Source organism: Sapajus apella, unplaced genomic scaffold (genome assembly GCF_009761245.1).
Source record: "Sapajus apella isolate SASKATOON/1434 unplaced genomic scaffold, GSC_monkey_1.0 scaffold98, whole genome shotgun sequence".
Lineage (NCBI taxonomy): Eukaryota > Metazoa > Chordata > Mammalia > Primates > Cebidae > Sapajus > Sapajus apella.
This window is the reverse complement of record NW_022437038.1, coordinates 6,455,348-6,475,880: the sequence shown is the minus strand read 5'-3', so window position 1 is coordinate 6,475,880 and position 20,533 is coordinate 6,455,348. Positions and strand designations below refer to the sequence as shown.

The 20,533-nt window shown below is 39.8% G+C and overlaps 1 protein-coding gene across 2 annotated transcripts; it reads right to left on the bottom strand.

Moving 5' to 3' along the window:
• Nucleotides 1-759: 759 nt before the first annotated feature.
• TNMD (tenomodulin) lies at nt 760-15,886 on the bottom strand. Of its 2 annotated transcripts, XM_032257767.1 has the most exons (7): nt 15,613-15,886; nt 15,317-15,448; nt 6,730-6,870; nt 6,402-6,503; nt 2,979-3,132; nt 1,451-1,617; nt 760-1,137 (listed from the first exon to the last, which is right to left on the bottom strand). In XM_032257767.1, exons 1-7 carry the CDS (start codon nt 15,658-15,660, stop codon nt 928-930), a joined length of 954 nt encoding a protein of 317 aa, XP_032113658.1. In that variant the 5' UTR covers nt 15,661-15,886; the 3' UTR covers nt 760-927. The 2 variants fall into 2 exon arrangements, with proteins under 2 accessions (XP_032113658.1, XP_032113659.1); XM_032257768.1 differs by lacking the exon at nt 6,402-6,503 and having other exon boundaries at nt 15,613-15,753.
• Nucleotides 15,887-20,533: the final 4,647 nt, after the last annotated feature.

The following is a 20,533-nucleotide window of genomic DNA, read 5'->3' as shown; positions in this document are numbered from 1 at the left end:
AGATGAAGGCTATGGAATGTTGAATTTGTCCTAAGTTGAATTCCTGTTTATAGGAGGAGAGCCTGAGACCCTTTTTGCTAGTTTAGCTTTCTCCTTTGCTGAGTCTACACATTTGGAATATTTTAGTGTTGGCCTGCTGTGACTCACTGCCTGTCCAGCAGCTTAATTGATACTTAAGCAAGTTCACAATATGTCTTTCATATAATTAAACACTGGGGCTATGCACAAAAGGATGTTTGTAATGCATCAGTTATGGAGACATTTTATCATCAGCCCCTTATTTCCACTGTCTTAATACAGCAGAGTAAAATATGGTATTTAGGTATCATTATGCTTTGACCTTTTCTACTTCCAAACCTGATGGATCCTCTCTGGGAAGGGAGTCTTATGACCTACAGCCAAACAAGGTAGGTCAGATAATTTCCTTATGGCCAGCTTTTACACAGAAAAGTGGAGGGAAAATCAGAGTAATATTTTTAGGTTTAATGGCTGGCTTTAGACAAAAGGGATTCTGGTTTCTATGACACGCCTTGAGGAAGAGGGATTCTAGTTTCTATGGCTAGCCTTGGGAGAGAATGGGACTGACAGACTGGTAGGCAGAAGGTCAGAGCAAAACTTCTGCTTCTGAGGCCTTCATTTTGGGGCATTGTTTTTTGAGCCTCAACATAGTCATCCATGTTAGACAGGTCTGCTCCATTTCAATTGCTGGGAATATTCTCAGCAAACACTTACCCAGTGTGTTCAGCAGCAATCAGGCTGTTGGTGATAATGTAGAAGTTTATTAGAACATGAAGAGAGGAATTACCTACAAGTAATTCTGGAGAGCTGGCTACCAGGAGCCAAATGCCTCATAGGCAGAAATTCATTGAATAGCATGCATTTATTATATATTGCCAGCAGTTTAAGCATTTGAGCTCAAACCTCCTATTAGACCCTCCCCAGCATGCGAGCCACCCACCAGTTGCAAGGCATGATGACACGACAGATGACCCGTCCTCCTTGGTAGCAGTATGGATATGGGTAGTAACCTAGTAAAGGTTCACAGACGCGGCGGCAGTAGCGGTTGCCTCGGCGGCAGTAAATACAACAATAACCTCTCTCATCCAGCATGGGATCAAACTCTATTCCATTTTCAGTCTGAAAGAAGAAGAAGCCAGTGTTGGGGGTGGGAGAGGAAGGTTCACTAGCAAGAGTTCTCACCAAGCAGGGGAGAACTAGAAGACTGTATGAGTTGGGGGCTTGTGTGAAATTAAGCTCCTTAGCCTGATCATGGAGATATATCTACAGAGATCAAGACTGATTTTGAATGAGCCTCCTGGAGAGTCCAAGTTTCTTAAACATTTTCTGTTAAAGCCATGCTCATTCTCCTTCCAATGATTGCGATCTGAGGGGTAGTAAGTTTTGTGAGGGCTCTTTTTTTCTATCAAGGGTTTACATAAACATAACTCACATAGTCATTTATTGGAAGTTCTTCTTCACTTGCTTGTCTGGCGTGACGGGTCTTCTCTACCTTTACCTGAGGGACCACCCACTGTTCATTTTGTTCAATCCCTTTTTTTTCGTTGGCAGGAAAGTGAAGATCTTCTCCGTCCTCCTCAAAGTCTTGTAACTCAGAAACTAAGATAATAAATGCAAAGTTGTGATGCAACTGCCTTGCAAATGTTCCTGAAAGAAGTGCTTGGGGGAATAGCATCTGGGGATAGAGATTTTCATCATTGTATCTTCTAACTGGCATCATTTAGGCACGGACCACTTTTCCAAGCTCCTTCAGCTGATATTTTAGAGTAGTTTCCAAAACAAGTCTGATCATTTCTACATACACAGACTTGTCTGCTTCTTTGGCATTAAACATTTACTGTGTTGCCTTACTAGCATACTAAATTAAAAACTGAGGACAAGGGACTTCTGTATCTCCTACAATGATGATTTTACCCATGATAGATGCTCAATAAATATTTCTTGGTTGCCTGAATTGATTTGACATCCTCCCACCTCCCTTATGTTTCTTGTCTTAATTTCTTTTTTTTTTTTTTACTTTTTGTTTAGAAATAATCTTAGATTTATGAAAGATTTGCAGAAATAGTACAGAGTTCACATATTCTTCAGGCAGTTTCCCCTAATGTTGTCTTATATAACCATGGTACAATGATCAAAAATCAGGAGTTAGCATTGGTACAATATTATTAACTAAACTACAGGCTTTATTCTGATTTCATTAGTATGTCTACTAATGTGCTTTTTATGTTCTAGCATCCAGTCCAGGATACCACACTGCATTTAGTCTCCTTTCTTATATCTCCAAAGAGAACCCACAGATGCTTATATTGGTGGGAATAACCTCTCTTGGGTAATAGAGTAGTCTTTGCTGTGCAGAATGAAGGAGGCCAAATTCCATGTTGGCTAAACAGACTAAGACATCCAGGGGTCTTTACCTTCTCTATGGGCTGACAGGAAGATGAGGGCTGGGCTCTTCAACTCTAGACCTCTAGCCCTCAACTACATTTATAGTAATTCCTAAAACAATGACAAACAAATTTGTATTGCAGTGATTGTCCTATCTTCTAAGGAAAATGCCACCACTTGACAGAGAATCCTTCTGGACAACAGAGCATTGCTTTTGCTTTTCTCTCTTCTATTCTTAGGTTGGACCAATAATGGTTTGAGAAATAGTCTGGTATCCCGACTGCAATGAATATATATGTGCAAAGAAAGACAGATTAGCTTTTTACTATCACTAGTCACATTAGGGTGGTGTTACCTTTGCTAGGGTATTTAAAAGCCTGTCAGCATTAATTTATCTGATTTATAACTTGGCTGTGAAAAATTCTTTCTTCACTGGCAGTCAGCATATATAGACTCATCCAAGAAGATACAAACTGATCATTTGTTTTCCTAGAAATGTAGCCTCTAAATGCTGGGTACATTAACCTGTTGCTGTCTTAGAAAATAGAAGGAGGATGAGGATACAAATGTCTTACCTGATATTAGAGTGGGATTGATCCAATACATGGTCACGTTATCACAAATCTCCAGAATTTTGGAATTTTTGAGAAAATCTCGGTTTTCAATAGGTTTTTCTGCTGGGACCCAAATCACTGACTGTTCAAAGAAAGTTGTGGTAATTTCTTCATTCTGAAAAAAGAAAATAGCTTAGGGTGGGGATCAGCAGAGAAATTAATAGAACAAGTGAGACATTATGGGATGCTGGAAAACAATATATTTTGAGTGTGAGTAACAATTTAATCCTAGGGCTGCTGGTAAACTAGCTCTTTACCTTGCATTCAGTGGGTGCCCTTAAGGAAGTTAACAACTGATCCTTCCTCTCTTCTGGGTCTAACAGCAAGGCTGCTCGCTAAAATAGGAGCCTTCTCTGTTACCATTTCACTCAAAGTCAGAAAGGTGCTTTATAATTTTCAGAGTACCCTCGGTCTGTGTATGTTTTAATTTGAACTTCTGGAACCCTGAGTGATTTACATTTGCTTTCTTTTTTATAAATAAATCTTGTGAGCCTGCCTTATTTTATGCTTGCAGCTTGGGTGGCAAGCAAGATTTGACCTGAAGCTGAAAAAAATCCTATAATCCAAACTGGTGAGATCAATTCAATAATAATGGAATCTAATATTTGGTTTTACAAGATTTGTCTATTGATGGTAGCTAGATAGTCTACAAAAGATGTCTTTTTATGTTTTAAAGTGAACTCTCCAGTTTATGACTTCACTGGCCTTCCTACTATTGCATTTCTTTCATTGTAGATGCTTAGAGTTTATCTCAGAGTGGTTTTGCATTAAGCAGCTTTTCTTATATTGTGAAGGATGCCACTTTCTCTTCAGTTTCTGGTATTGAGGTAATCGTGTTGTATACCTAGTTCTTACTAATTTCTCCTGGAATCATTTACAATTCTAAAGTCTTAGCACCTTTGTCCTTGAGTCTGTAACGACCTTGAGATGCACTGAAATGAATTGTATACAATGAGATTGGTATGCTGACTAGCTTTGTTAGCAAAATCAGGGCTATTTATATACCTGCTCTGCATGTTTAAAATGCACATGCCATGGATACAGTGTGGAGAGAAGTACAGAAGAGGGCTTTTGTCATTCAGGACCACAAATTTGTCTCACTTAAAAAAATCTGTGTCGTGAATATAAAAAATAAGATTTACTTGAAGGTACAGTATTCTTACTATCATGAAATGAATACTTGTGTTATTTAAAATATTTGGTGAAATTAACTGAAGACTAAATTAGAGCCAAAATGAGACATTATGAGTCTTTGACTTTATTTTTTATTTATTTATACTTTTTGAGACTGAGTCCTGCGCTGTTGTCCAGGCTGGAGTGCAGTGGTGCGAACTCGGCTCACTGCTACCTCCACCTTCCAAGTTCAAGCGATCCTCCCATCTCATCCTCTTCAGTAGCTAGGATTACAGGCACATGCCACCATGCCGGGCTAATTTTTGTTGTTTGTTTGTTTTGTTTTGTTTTAGTAGAGATGGGTTTTCACATGTTGGCCAGAGTGGTCTTGAACTCCTGACCTTAAGTGTTCACCCTCCTTGGCCTCCCAAAGTGCTGGGATTATAGGCATGAGCCACCATACCCGGCCCCCTTTGCCTTTATTTCTTTCAGAAAAATAAATCCTATTATATCACTTCAGGCCCTCATTGCTTACTGGCCTACTCAAATGCTTACATTATTTTCTGTAGGTAATTGGCATAAGTGATTGTGTATAGTAGCTTTTTAATCCTATTGATTTTCCTTTTGTCTTGCCTTTGCCTTCTACAGTCATTCCTAATATCCTGAAAGTTGATCTATTCCTCAGATGCATCTAACTCATGCTTACTTAAAAAAAAAATCTCCAAACTTTCTCACTACTATAGACCTTGGGAGCAGAGCATCATCTTTGGGAGAACATTCGTTGTTTTCTTGGAAATTCTAGTGACAAGGGTCTGTAACTTTTCTGGCCCTGAGGAAACCAGTAGCAATAAAGAGTAAAGTGGAAGCCAATGACAGCTCTAAGACTTGGGTAAGAGAAAGGAAAAATGTCCTTCCCACCCACCATCCCCAAATAAAGAAAAAGGAAAAGAAAAAGATAATTGGGTAGGTGAGAATCAAGATGGCGGGAGTTGGGTGGGAGAAAAGTGAAAAAGAACAGGGGAGAGAGAGAAGGAAAAAAGAGGTTTTTATAGTTTATAGAAACATCACTCTGCCATTGCCATAATTCCACTTTAGATTTGCCAATAAAGCACTAAACCAAACCAAACCAATGTTTGTTTTTCTTTGCTATAGTGGGGATATGCTGTCACAATATTACCTTCTCCTCCCATTGATAAAAACATACTGTAATTATAGACAAAATATCAGGGAACGATAAACAGCCTCAAAGGCTTTACAGATAGTTGCATTTTAGGCACTATCATCTGTCTCCCATTAGGTTTTCAGGGGCCATTCAGTGATTGCACCAGTACCCTAGGTTGCTGGCCTAGCAGGGTGTTTTCAGAGAGTTTTTAGAGAGTGTATCACATTGCAGTGTTCACCTTCCTTGTTTTGCCTTTCCTAGTGAGGTTAAATGTGAATTACTTCATTAGCAGCCCAGCATAAAACAGTAATGTGAATGAACCACAATCTTTAAAATAGGTGAATACTGAAGTGTGACAAAAGTGGCAAGAACCCCAGGTGGCTTTGGAACTTTCTTTTATTTAAAACAGTTTATCTGAAGCAAGATTGATTTTGTTTCTCTGACTCATCTCTCTTACTAGAAATCTTTGGTTTCAGAGCAAATCAACATAATGTTAATGGGTGCCCAGGTATAAAAGTATAGCATTGCACCTAAAATTATGCACTTTAATTTTTTTTTTTTTTTTTTTTTTTTTTGAGACGGAGTTTCACTCATGTTACCCAGGCTGGAGTGCAATGGCGCGATCTCGGCTCACCACAACCTCCGCCTCCTGGGTTCAGGCAATTCTCCTGCCTCAGCCTCCTGAGTAGCTGGGATTACAGGCACGCACCACCATGCCCAGCTAATTTTTTGTATTTTTGGTAGAGACGGGGTTTTACCATGTTGACCAGGATGGTCTCGATCTCTTGACCTCGTGATCCACCCGCCTCGGCCTCCCAAAGTGCTGGGATTACAGGCTTGAGCCACCGCGCCCGGCCTATGCACTTTAATTTTTTGAAAGGTCTGAGTTCAGGACGCCAATCTGCTACTCACTATCTGTGTGACCTTGAGCAAGTCACTTTTTGTTCCGAGCTCGAGTTTCCTTATCTGAAAATGATAATAATAATAGTACTTATCTATAAGGTTGTTTGAGAATCAAAGAAAAATAAAGCTTTTAGTACAATGTTTGGCACATAGCTAGCATCCGACAAATAATGTCTTTTGCCACCACAATTACTCTTCTTACATACCTCATCTATTTCCTCCTCTGGTTCAGAAAATTCAGGAATCACTTTAATCTGAGTTTTGATAAAACATTTTTGAAGACCCACAAAGTAGATGCCAGTGTATCCCTATAAAACAGACAAAACAACAATAAAGCTTTCCCAAATAGCCACTATTAGTAAGTTCCATGATCTGTCAGGCTCCCAGACAGAGCAAAATTTGAATTCAAATGGAAAGCTAGAGGAGGCTAACTTTTCATTTGAATTCAAGTTTTAGATGGAGGCTATTTTTGATGTGACTCAACTGCTCTAACGTTTTAAGTGGAAAGCCTTAGGGGGAAAACATCCAACTTACGTTTTTAAAGTCATGTACTTCCAATGTTTCATCAGTGCCATTTCCGCTTCTGAATATTTCAGTTCTGGTCACAGGATCAATTTCCATGTAAATCTTCTTCTTCTCTCCATTGCTGTAGAAAGTGTGCTCCATGTCATAGGTCTGGGAGAACAGATGAAAACAATCTCTAAGATACTCAGTGTGTCCCTAATGTGAGGTGATTTTTGGTGCTGGAGCTGATATGGGGATCCCTTCAGAGCTGGTATTTGAATTCAAGCCAAGCTGCTGAGCTAATTACTAAGAATTCCAACAGTTTTCTTGGCTGCCTTGACTCAATAGCAAATGATATCTTGCAAACCAGCCTGTAAAGTATTTTCCCCTTGTGTTAAGCTGAGTGATCACCTAAAATCTATGCTGCTTCTTTAAGCTGCAACTTCCCTTTCCAAGTGCTAAGTAATCACCCAACACACACACTGCCCTGCCCCTTGAGCATGAAATTCATTAGGGCTGAGAAAGAGATTTGAATACACTTAGAATGGTTACATACTGTTTGTCTCCTTAACTATCCAGGGCTTTAATACTGCCACAACAGGCTTGAGTTTATCCTTTTAGAATCTGAACACTTTCTCCTTGCCAATATTAGATAAGAATCCTACCCTGCTCTGTTTGCTTCCTTTTGCCCCTTAAACTCCAGGAAACATTTATTGCCTTCCCTTAGTCTTCTTTTTATAAGCTAACCAACCCCACCCAGTTTATTCCTGGGTTCTGTTTCCCAAGCAGTATTCAGTTGTCTTCAATTTCTGCAGATTCTTTTTTGTCTATGGAATTAAGCCAACTGAGCCAAGTGTCCTGCATTAAGTAACATGGAGCCTCCCAAGAAGAAAGACGACAAAACCCCAGTTTTTCTCCTGCCCTCTAAAAGAGGCAATTATATTTCTAAAGACCAAGAGGACCAGTCCCATATGGTACTGCAGTTTAGGAGTAATCCCATAACTTATAATTTTAGGACATATTTATAGGTAAAAGCAAATAAGCATAAAGGAATTTCTTATCTGTCACAAACCAGGTCAGACCTGATGATGCCTTTTGGAAGTCTATCTTATCTCTGACATTAGGAGACCTTTGTTTATCGAGTTTCTTCATATTCATTTTTCCTTATGAAAAAAATTGGATAACTAAAAGCCTGAAAAAGCAAGTCTTGTTGAGAGCACACATTGCTTTCTAATGGTACAGTTCCCAGTGGCAGCCCTCTAGAGAACTTATACCGGGTTGGGTCGTTTTTTAGTGTCTGCTGATGCCAGTGACTGAATGTTAGTTTATCCTGGTCAAATTTTCCCCAACTCAAGTAGAAAAACAAATCGGAACCATTTGTAGAAGCAAGTGTTACTTCAAGGGTGACAAGTCTAATGCAGCTGCTGAAGAGAAAAACAAGAGACAATGTCATTAACCATTTGGTAGCCCAACAGTGCCTTGGGCATGGTTGGAACCTAAGTATTTGTTGAATAAGTTTTTCCCAACAATGGCACATCCTTATCTTCCTAAAGATAGATTTTTGAGTATTGGCAAGGTCTTTTTTAAAACCCCATTTTAAAAGCGAAAGAAAAATAATACTTAGAACTCTCTAGCAAGTGCAGAGTTAACTCAGGAAGTCTGGCCTGGTTTGTGACAGGTAGCAAATGCCTTTAGGTTTGTTATTTGCTTCTAGCAATAAATATGTCCTCAGTTCCAGCTCTGCAGCCAGCTTGAGAAGAGAAACTTCTACCTATGGCAACAAATTGAGCTCTCAGTCTGTCTGACCTAAGTAGAGGAGAGAGGCATCCACTTCAGATCCAGTCTTGTCAGCTCTCCCAATGGGGAAATTTTTTTTAGAAATAGTATTTGTAAAAAAACATTTTTGAGACAAATGTTGATGCCACTAGCCATTGGGGGCTGGGGTGGGATGTTTATTTCATCAGTAGCACCACTGATGGATTATTGTATGGAAAAATGAGGTTAGAGACTAGGGGATGCTGGAATACTGCCTACCTGGGCGAAAGAGAAAATACAGGCTGTATTTTCAATCACTGGTAGAAGACTATGGAACCTACTGGTGACATTTAGAATTTCAGTGTGCTTCTGTGGAATGAGTTTTCCTGCACTGTTGGCAATGCACTTTACTTGGACACCTTGCTGGATGAAAACTGTTGGAAACTGCCAAGCTCAGCAGATCTTGATTATTTTCAACATTCCTGCAAAGAGTTTTTTTGGTAGGGGAGAAAGGGTCCATTCTGATTGTGTTCATTAACCAACTTGTTGGCTTTATGTTAGTAATGATAGGTTGCTAAATAGAGTGGGAACAGAATGACTTCGTTTATGTGTGAATCCTGAGTAGGGGGTAGGAGTGGGGAGCTATATATTCACCCATCGGAATTCCACTATCAAAGGTGTCCTTTTGGAACACACTGTTCGTCTAGGAAGATGATGCTGGTGGCCCACTTTGGACTGTTTGGAGATGGGTATGAGCAAATCCAGACACACTGTCTCGCCTGGGTCCCTGTGGAGCACATTGCCTGGGTAATGGCTATGCAAGCTTCACTGGCCCATATGAAGACTGAGCTCATACCTTTGGCATCACAAGTACTTTGCTCTCTACTAAGCTTCCTGGCTCAGGGGTTGAAGGTTTTTCTGGAGGTGCAAGATCAAATGGCTTTGTCCTCTCCAGGAGCAAGCTAAAACAGAGACAGGATGACTGGCCTGAAGAGAGGTGTGAGTGGGCTACAAGTAGCTCATCTCAGCTGTCTCCAACTTAGCTTTATCCCAGTAAGGACAGAGCAAGGGTAGAATATGACGAGGAGTATACCCCTGCCCAATTGGCAAATAGAGAGAGTTAATTTTTGATGCTTCTAGCTTTCCTTTCCTGTTCTAGTTTCATATTCTGTTCAATCTATACCTTCATAGCCCTTCCCCCTTCTCTTCCCATCTCTGTCCGTCTCTTTGTCTCTTGTCTAGACATCTAGGAATCTCGTGGTGCTTCAGGTACCTTACAACAAAGAAGAAATCAATCTGACCCATGATTTCACACTTAGATATTAGTGATGAATATTTGTCTGTTTAAATATTTGTCTATTCACTCAGAGGCATGAAGTACTAATGGTGGATTTTATTACTTTGCCATTACTTTCAATGGCAAAAACTGCAATTACTTTTGCACCAATCTAATAGGCACAGTGGCACTAGGCATGGGAGATATTTGGGGGCAAGGGCATCTTTCCACTACCACTCAAATGGGCTCTTGCTCCGCCCGCACATAAGGTTGGCCTTATCTATAAGAACCAGAACGCTGGAATGGAACAAGGAAGCCAATGGAGTGGAATAGGAATCAGAAGTGAAATGAGACAGATATGTGGTTAAGTCCAGGCAGTGAGAGGTGCAAGAAGACCACACTGACAAAACACATAGAGGACACAACCCATTTTTCTTTCCTGCCCAGGAATTCTGTCTTCCATCCAGTTAAATCCTCCATTCAGGCAGCAAATGAGCCCTAACATCCCTCTTTCACAGTTTTTCCTGTTTTCTTGCCTCTGTGGCAGTCCCTGACATTAGAAAAGTAAGCTTTTTATAAAAAGTAAAGCTATCTCAGATCTCAGTGTGATGGATTTCTTTTGGGGGCAAGAAGCTTTAGCCTGTCCTGACACGGATTTGAGGACATTTGGCTTAGGTTTGTTTTTTGAAGCCTGTGATTAATCTAGCTGCTCTTCACTCCAACTTCATCCTTTACTGTCTGTTTATGAGGTATACTCTCCAAAGGTGAAATACATGCTCAGAATAACTGGCTAGCAGGTGTTAGGCTGGAAGGAAGGGAAGAGAATGCACTGTACCATATTATTATTAACCTAACTTGTGGGAATTAAAGGTCCTCTGGGTATTTCTTTATAAACATAGCGCAGACAGATTGTTTCTTATGCAAAGTTCGAGCTCTGCATCTTCAATCAGCAGTTCTCAGCCCTGGAAAACATTGGCATAAGCAGCACAGACATTCTTTTTCAACAAGAAAAAGCCACTTCTTTTATCTAAAGACTTGAGCTGGCCAGTAAATTTTCCCCCTATCCATTATCCCCATCCCCGATTCTTAAATGCAGCTAAAGAATAGTGGAAAGAATCTTCAGACTAGCCTCTAGTTCCAACCTTAACTCCACCACTTATAAGCTGTGTGACTTTGAGCAAGTCACTGAGTGTCTCTAGGGACTCAGTTCCTATCTTTATCCTTCACCCCTTTTCAGCTGTAATGTTAAGTAGTTAGCAAAGTCAGTTCTGCTGATATTCGCTCAGATCAGCCTGTCAGGTTGATCACTGGACTGCTACTACTGCTATTACCTGTTGATCATCCAGGCTACTTCCTCTATAGCCCCAATTCCACTCTCAACCACTCCAGAACAGCTGTCTTTAAAGGCCCAGGCTCTTCATTCTGGTGTCATATAAGTTGTTCAGCAAATGCTGCCTTAGGAGAATGAAGAGACTGACTAAGAAGATCATGCCTATCACAGCCAGAGCCTGGCTCCACATAGTTGCTGGGAGCTGCCCTTGAGTAGCCCAGAACAAGAGCTGGCCCAGTGAGAGTTGTACAAGGGTGGACCTGGATCTCATAAGTCTTTAGAAGGAAAAGAAAATGAAAAGAATTCTTTCTTTTTTTTTTGAAAATGCCAACATGGCACCATCTGGTAAAGCTCAATCTCCCTGCCAAAAATATTCCAGCTACGCCTTCAACTTTTTCCTGAGGGTATATTAATGCTTCTCTAGACTCACATTTCACCCATTAGACTGTGGTGTAGGAAAGCCCAGGGGACCTGGGGAGGAGAGTTGTCTTCCTTGTATGCCTAGAGAGGAGTGAAGAAAGTTAATATTGCGCTAATGCTGGCATCAAAGAAATAGGCACACACACAAAGGTGCAATCAGACTCATCAAGAAAGTGCTTCCTCTGAGCAAAGGATTTTCAGCCTAAAATGATAGTGGGCTCACAACTCTGGGGGAGACTGTTTTAATGATCATCTGCAACTGAAGTGGGGCGGGAGGGCAGAAGAATGCCGGCTTATCCCTACCACTCCTCATTGCTTTGGTCATATGTAGAAGTTGAAAGAATACCCTCACAAATCTGTTGACTGTGGTGTGGTCCTGATGGCTTTCAAACAACCCTAAAGTCACCAGGTAGCTCCTACATAAGGCAGTAAGGACCATCTTTCATTTATTAAATGTGTCATTCTTCTGCCTCATTCCACAAAGTTTAGGCAGGGATGGGCTACAAGGTCTGTGCTATGTTTCTAAACTGTTGGTTTAAGGGCTAGGATTTTTCTGATTTGTTTTCTTCATGTTGGATTAATTAGCTGAGGAGTTGGCTTCTGACTGTTTCCAGTTAAATGTGTAATACAGGGGGCTTTAAGCAATAATGTTTCTTTGGCGATTCTGCGTCAATGATCCCAGGGCAGTCACTGCCTGGAAGGGGAGCCTCATTGCGATGCTTTCTCAAAATTGCTGGGACTGAATAGGTCTCTTCTGCTTGTTTAAGAAAGCTGAATGCAGAGCTGGATGGACCTGGCTTTCATTTAGCTTCGGTGGCTCCTGTATGTGGCTCTGGGTCAGGGGCCTGGGACCTGTAAGAAAATGCAGCAGCTCACCCAGAGTTAGCCCTCCTTGTCTCACTTTATTTTGGTTTATTTCTCTCTCTGGTGTGTTTGTGTCTATGCACGTGCACACCTGCGTGCACGCACACCTAAGGTGTGTGAGGGGAGGTGGTCAAGCACGGCTTGTTCTCAATTTGGATATAGGAATCTGGATCTTGTGTACACATGAAGGTGAGAGTAAGGAGAATGACTTACTGGCACGGAAATGTCAATACAAGATGTGGGATGTTAAATAAATACTGTTTATTATACATAGATGTTGAAAGACAAAATAAAAAGGAGGCATGGTGGATGCTAGGGAGAGCAAACACTAAGAGCTTGGAGGAAGTCCCAGGACAGGAAACAAATCACTGCCACCAATAAGCACAGTTAAATACACAGCTCTCTCTACCAAGGGCCCACAGTCCCCACAAGTCTCCCAGACTTGTTAAAGAAAGCCCAAAGAGCTTGGATTTTAATCTGCTAACTGTTGTTTCTTACTAGGCCATACCATTAAGGGGGAGACTCTTTAATTTGTGCAAGATGCCTGGATTCTTTTCGTATGCAACTCTTCCAGGACTAATCTGACTGCTAGTCTCTTCCCGGAATTCTTAAGTCTGCTCTAAGGCAGGCTTATTGATAGTCTTAGACATTGGAAACATAGATGGTCTCCTGAGCTCCTTGTCTGGGACCTGAAGGTAGTAATGGACTGAGTAAAGCATCCACATTTCCAGCTGATTTCCTAGTATTCAATGAACCAAACCTGTTCTTGTGAAGGCCAGGACTTAAATATCAAAGACAATAAATTATAACTCCCCACTGGAATGGAAAACCAACAACATTTGTTCATGGTAGAGAAACTTGCCCTAGGGGACACCTGTTGTCTCTATCTGGATTATTTCATAGTAGGTTTGTTCATTTCTGAGATTCTCTTTGCTGAAAATCACATCCCAAAATGAATTACTTCACAAGAGGTTTGATTTTTGGTTAACTTTATTCAGCAGCATATCCCACCTCTTCTGTGCATGCACTGGCAAAGTTTTACTTTTAGTTTGAGGTATCATAGGATTGCTCCTTATAGTCATTAAAAACAGAACTAGAATGAGATGCAAAGGTGATATAATAGGGAAACAGAGGAGACCGTGGACCTGCTAGTGAGTCTGATACTTTGCAATATAAAGGCAAGGTCTCCACCTAGTCATTTATATCTGCACTGAAGCAAATAGCACTGTAAGTTTGTAAAACACATATGCTCTTTTGGAATAGCATTTGCAGTACCAATGACAACAATAAAACATGAAAGGCCATCTGGCCCCTTATTTAGGCAGGCATCTAAGGGTGTTCAAAAGGACTAGTTATCCACCATGCCCAGTTAACTACATTATGGCTGTGGAGAACAAAAGGATTTATGGTCCTTTAACTCATGTATAATTTTCAAGAAGATCCAAGGTTCAATTTGTGGGGTGACATGTCACCTTGGGAATTAGCTAAGTGGTGTGAGAATTGTATCAGAATGCATTTTGGCACTCTTATTAATTTGCTGTTTTCTTCCTGATCTTGATTGCTTTACCCACCCTGCCAGCCTGAACATAGTTGGCTCCTCTAGAAAGACATTTGAATGGTAAGTAGTTCAGAAGCAAGGAGCAGTAAGGGGAGGTGTGGGGGATAGGGCTAACTACAGGCATTGGGTGATGCCTGAAATCCTTTCTGGAGCAAGGTATAAATAAAAAGGCAAGCAAAGTAGGCTGATTTGCTCTCCTTCCTACTTAAACCTGATAAGATATCCTTTGGGACTAAATGAAAGTGGGTATGACAACAGAGGTGGAGAACCAAAGGGTGGTTATGCCTTACATCTCTGTTTTCTTTTGGACACTTAGCCAGCTTATTTCCTATTTTTCCCCCTCACCCTCTCCCCACTGACCCATATTTTTTTCTCTCTGCTCCTATTGCTCCTTTGGCTCCTAATGGTCCATGCCAACCCATTTTCTTGTCTCATCCTCCTTCCTGGATTTGTGCTTTTTTTCTCCCTACATCTGTTACCAAATAGAAATGAGCATCTCATGACAACAATTTAACAACAATGAGCAATCCACACACCAACAGAAAAACATGGCAAAGCCAGAAAACTGTCTTTACAACTTATAGTTTGTATATTTGTTGATTATCTTTCAAACGGAAATTGTTAGCATGAAGGGACTATAGTTTTATTTGGGTGATACCTAAACTTGTCCATTGTGCGTGAGCCCAGGAGTAACAATAATACTAAGGTACGGAAATACGAACTACAGTGGCTAGCCAAGCTTCACCAAATGACCCCAGTATCAGAAGCTTTCCGAGTAATCTGTGATTAATGACTTGGTGTCGCATGCTTCTACCTTGTGGCATTACTATCTCAGTGGGACAGTGATGATTGCAGCTGGCGAGGAGCTGAAAAGCTCTAGTTTTTTTTTTTTTTTTAAGTCATGAATAAATGTGAAGTCAGGTATGAGAATTGCTCCTCCTGAAAAGCAGCTTGCTGCCTGTTCTCGCTGCAGATGCATTAAGTCAGAAACATAATCCCTGAAAATCCTTTGCTGCCACTTTGGGTGGTTTCTCCTTCTGTGGTAGTATAATTACTTTTCCATCAGTTTCTGCCCAGATAATTGGAAGAAAGATGGAAAGCATTTTTTTCTTAAAGTAAAAAATTTGCTCCTAGGAGGAGTCTTAACTCCTTAAATACAAGCATTATAGAAGAATGGGTAATTCTACATCCTACCATAACTAACCAAAATACAGAAGACAGTTTTTTTCCCTTACCAAAATAATTAGGCAAATGAAGGAGAGAAAAATGTTGATTCAATTTTTTAGACCACCAGAAAATAAACAGAAAAGAAACTTAATGATTTTCATTTTCAGAGTGATTTACATGCCCACTACTAATTACATTCAATCAAGCTCAGAACAGAAGCATTAGATTATGAATTGTATTTACTTACTTTTTTGGGTACCGCTGGCCAGAAGTGCTTGCTCCCCCAAAACAGGACAATTAGAGTTAGGGCCAAGATACCAAACACCAGTCCACAAATCTTAAGTGATTTACATATTTTCTTGGATTTAAAAGCTTCTGCCTAAGCAAAGAACAGAGAGAATAAAACAATACACAATAAACCTCAATAAGCAAGCCATAATTCAAAGTCACCTTTGATTCCACGTTCTAACGTTCACATTGCAATATGATAAATCTATAAAACCATGCTTCTGCTTGAAAGGAAAAAAATATGAATCAACTTACATTTAGAATGTGACAGTCTTCACAATTCTCTGGAGGATTCTTTGCCATGGTCTCTCAGCACACGGTACTCTTTCCCTGCTTTGAGAGTACTGAGAGACCACTGCTGAGGTGGAGTTGCAAGTGAGTCGGCTAACAGATGCCAGAGGAAAAGCTGAATTTATATGGCTCAAATATGTCATACCAGAGCCTGAGAGAGCCCAGGGGACTCCTGTGCTGCGATTTGTTACATAGATATACCCATATATGTATATAACTTCTGTGCACAGAATTCCATCCAGAATGGCAAAGACAGAAGGTTATAATGAAAACTATTGTCCTGGGGGTTGGGTTGGATGGGGACCAAGCCGAGGACACATTGAAGTGATTTTTCACTATGAACTTAAAATATCAGTGGCAATACATGCTGCACACTCCAGAAATAAGCAAACAAAACAAAGAAGGGAATGAAGTTCTAATTTCAATTCCATTTGGTTCAACAAATATTTATTGCAGGGATATTAAATGTCAGGCACTGTGCTTGGTGTTCGAGATTCAGAAATGAATATGATATTGCCTCCTTCACTAAGTTAAAGCTCTTTAAATGCTGATATCAGTATGTACTTAACTAATTATAATTAAAACAGGATAAAATAAAGACTAATTCTAAGCTATCTCTCTTCATCTTCTCTCTCTGATTTTTCTCCTTTCTTGGGTCCTCTTCCTCAGTCTGTTTTTTAATGTTGATATATCTTATGATTCTCTTCTTGATGATCATTCTCACTTTACACACACTTCTTAGATGACCTCATTCATTCTTACAGTTGAGAATAAATATCACCTACATATCAATGATTTCCACATCCTTACCTGTAACCCAGTTCTATTTTTTAATTTCAAAGCCATCTAAACATTTCCACCTGGATATACCTCAGCAATCTCAAACTCAGCATGTTCCATATCAAACTCTTCTTTCAACACCTTCTTCTCCTAACCTACTTTCCCCCTCATATTCCCAATATTAGTTGGTGGCTATATTAGTTTGCCAGGGCTGACAAAACACCACAGACTGAGTAGCTTAAACAGCAGAAATTTATATTATTGCTGCTCTGGAGGCTAGAAGTCCAAGATCAAAGTGTTATCAGGGTTGGCTTCTTCTGAGGCCTCTCTTCTTGTTTTGTAGATGACCATCTCCATATTCACATGACATTCTCCCTCTATGTATGTCTGTATCCTAATCTCCTTTTATTATAAGAACATCAGTCATATTGGATAAGGGCCCATCCATATGACCTCATTTAACCTTAATTACCTCTTTAAAAATGCTATCACAAAATACAGCCAAATTTGGAAATACTGGGGGTTAGGGCATCAACATATGAATTTTGAGGGGATATTAGTCAGCTCATAACAGTGGAATTGTCACTCACCCAGTCTTGCAAACCAAAAATCTGAGGTTTGTCTTTCAAAGTAAAAATCTGAGGTTTGTTTTTCAAACCAAAAATTTGAGGTTCTCTCTCTTTTTCATAATCCCTGTATCCAATCAATCACTAGGCCCTATTCTAAATTTTTATATATTTGAAAGCTCTTCTTTTCTCCCTGTGCTTACTGCTAACACCCCAGTTTATTTTGTCATCCTTTCTGACAAGTCTCACATCTATATCTCTTACCCAGGTTGTTCTTTTCGAGCTCCATGCCTATATGTCCATCTAACCTGCTAGACATCTCCAGTACCCAACAGATACCTCAAATCCCACATGTCCCAACCTGAATTATCTCTCCTTTCAAATGTACCCTTTTTTTGTATTACCTCTCTCACTAAATGACACAATAATCAGCCTCTAGAATAGAAACCTCCAAATGATCCTTGATTTCTTCCTCCCTTGTTCATCCCCATGCCTAATCAATTATTAAGTCCAGTTATTTCTGCCTCTGAATCAGCTCTGCAATTCTATTACCTCCATTGTCCATCATCACTGTTTAAGTTGAGGTTCTCATAGTTACTTTTACTATTGCAATAGAATTCTGTTTTCTTTGTCTCTCGTACATTGCCTTCAAGTGATCTAAGAGAAATCTGAGGATAATCTCTCCCTTGCTTAAAATCCTTTAGTATCTATTCATTGTCTATAAAATCCAAGCCACTTATGGTGACATAGTAGGCATTTCATGATCTGGACCCTGTCTAACTCTCTAGCCTTGATTTTGGACAATTTCTTCTACAGCGATGGAGCCATCTGGGAGATCACAGCTGGGCAGGAAAATGGGTAATGTACATATGACTACCTCCACATCCTAATGTCTCAAAGAAGATAATTTTCTAATTGTTGGGACATGATTGCACATGAAATTGATTACATAAATTATGAAATATGTCATAATTCTATTTGTTCTACATGTTTTGTCAAGCATAAAGAGAGAAAAAAGAAAAGCCACAAGAACAGTCTCATGGAGAAACTTATGTTTATTGGGTCAGATGGTTCCCCTCAATGATGCTATTCACACTATGCCTCTGATGCCTGCTTCACACTGTACACCTTATTAATGAGCATGCCCTACTTCTTCACACGGTAGGGCATTTGCCCATGCTATATTCATTGCCTGGAGTTTTCTTCCTTCCCTTGTTTACCTGGAAAATTCCCATTTGGCTTTCAAAATGCTGCCTAGATATTATCATCCCCTGAAAGCCTTTCCTGGTGTCATCTCTTCCACTTTGTTAAGTTAATCACACTTTCCTTTGCTCTACTTTTGTATCTTGCCCATACTTTGACCGTTATACTTTGTATGCTGTATTTTTAATTTGTTTTTATGTGTTCTTCTCATGAACAGACATGAGATCTTTTAAAACATGCCTTACTTGTTAAAAGGATTGAATCAAACCAAGAATCAAAGCAATATTCCATGGAAACATAGATGGAAGAGTGATTAATTCAGATTCAGAAACGCAGGAAAAATGGTACAAAGGACATGGCACTTCAATAGTTCAATAGACTGCTCACTGATTAGCACATATTTATTCAGTGTCCCCTATGTGGCAGGCATTGTTATAGGAGTTAGATATATATTCAGTAGTGGACAAGCAAACAAGGTCCCTCCTTTATAGAGCTCAGAGTCTGGTTGGGTAGACAGATATTAAACTAAAAGGAAAAAAATCCTGCAAATAAAAGTACATAAATGATGATATATGCTGAGAAGGAAAAGTGCAGGTGCTATAAAAGCACCTAAGTTGGATTGGGCAGGATGGGTGAGGGAAATCCATGCTAAGGAGATGTCACTTAAGCTAAGACCTGAATAATGAGTAGAAGTTAGCTGGTGAAGAGTGGGGAAAAGATTATTCCAGGCCAAAGAAACAGCACATGCAAATATCCTGAAGCAGAAAAGGGGTTAAAGTACTCAGAGAATAAAAGGAAAGTCAATGTAGCTGTAATATAGTGAATGAGGAGGAGAGTTACTTGAGATAAGGCTGAAGAGGTAGGCAGGAGACATATTCAAAGTTGGATCTGCTAGGACTCTCCAGATGGCTGTATGTAATAGAAAGCAAGTTATGGAAGTTTAACCAAATAAAGGGTTTATTTTTCTCACATAATGGGAGTCTCAAAGTCAGCAGTCCAGAGCTAGTTCAAGTAGAAGGACCCAAGCTTCCATCTTTCTGTTCTGTGATCTTTTCCTCTAGGCAGGATAAAGGGGAGAAAGCAAAGGGCAGAGAACACGTGGCAGCTAAGTTTGTCCCTTTCCATTAGGAAAGTAATAGTGTTCTTGGAAGCCCTGTCCTGCAGATTTTTGCTTATCTTATTGGCCAGAACTGGGTTAGATGACTACTCCTACTTATAGTGGGGTCTGGGGAGGTTTTATTTTCAACTGAGCCTATTCTTACTCTTAATGATATCTTGTTTTTTTATAGAAGGGGGAAACATATTGAGTAGGTTACTTGTAGTTTCTGCCAAAAGACCATGGTAAGTGTTTGAAGTTTATTTATTTATTTAAAATTAGACATGGAGTCTTGCTATTTTGCCCAGGCCAGGCTTGGCCTAGGCTCAGTGATCCTCCTACCTCATTCTATCAAGTAGCTAGCATTACAGGCATGTGCCCCTGTACTCAACTGAAGTTATTCAACAAACGATGGGAATTAATTGAAAAGTTCTGAGTAGAATTCCTTTTATGTTTATTAACATCTCTCTGGCTGGTTTGAGAAGAATGAATTGTAAGGGGACAATAATTTTAAAAGGTTGACCAGTTAGGAGATAACTGAAAGAGATGATAGTGGCTTGAACTAGGAAGTGGTAGCAGAAATGGAAAGAAATAAACAGATTTGGGACATATTTTAGATTAAGCATATACTTGGTAATAGATCGGATATAGACAATGCGAGAAAGGGAAGAACAAGAAATGACATAGATTCTGGTTTGTTCCTTTGGGTGGAGAGTGGCACCATTCACTGGGATTAGGAAGCACTGAGGAGGACCAGTCTGGGGTAAGTGATGAGCGTAGTTTTGGACATGTTGAATTTGAATAGTCTATGACGTATCTAACAGGAGTTGTCTAGTTGGCAGCTGGGCAAATGTGTCTGGAGCTTGGAAAACAGGTGCTTGAATGGAAATATAGTTATGGGAGCCATTTGCCTTTGGGTGGTATTCAAACCCATGGTAGTCTATGATATGGTCCAGAAAGAGAGTTCAGGACAAAAGGAGAAGAGAGCTCAAGACTGAGCCCCAGGGAATCTTCACAGTTATTTAGTTTGAAACATGGTTTCAGAATGGCTTTCATTTTATTAAAAAAAAAAAAAAAAAAAAGCAAATATTATAAAAATAATTGAGAAATATAAAAATACAAAAAGAGAAAAAAAATTCATCCAAATGTGCGCCAACCAAGAATAACCATTATTGTGCCTCAATTTTATTATCTGAAAAACAGGAGGATAGAAACAGTACCTATATATAAGGTTGCTCTG

Bases quoted from the DNA above. Each gene is read 5' to 3' on its own strand.
- TNMD (XM_032257767.1), bottom strand. From the start codon at position 15,660: ATGGCAAAGAATCCTCCAGAGAATTGTGAAGACTGTCACATTCTAAAT. The intron at 15,449-15,612 runs GTAAGTTGATTC...TTCTTTGCTTAG, and splicing joins AAGACTGTCACATTCTAAAT to GCAGAAGCTTTTAAATCCAA. The intron at 6,871-15,316 runs GTAAGTAAATAC...CTGTTCTCCCAG, and splicing joins GGCCAGCGGTACCCAAAAAA to ACCTATGACATGGAGCACAC.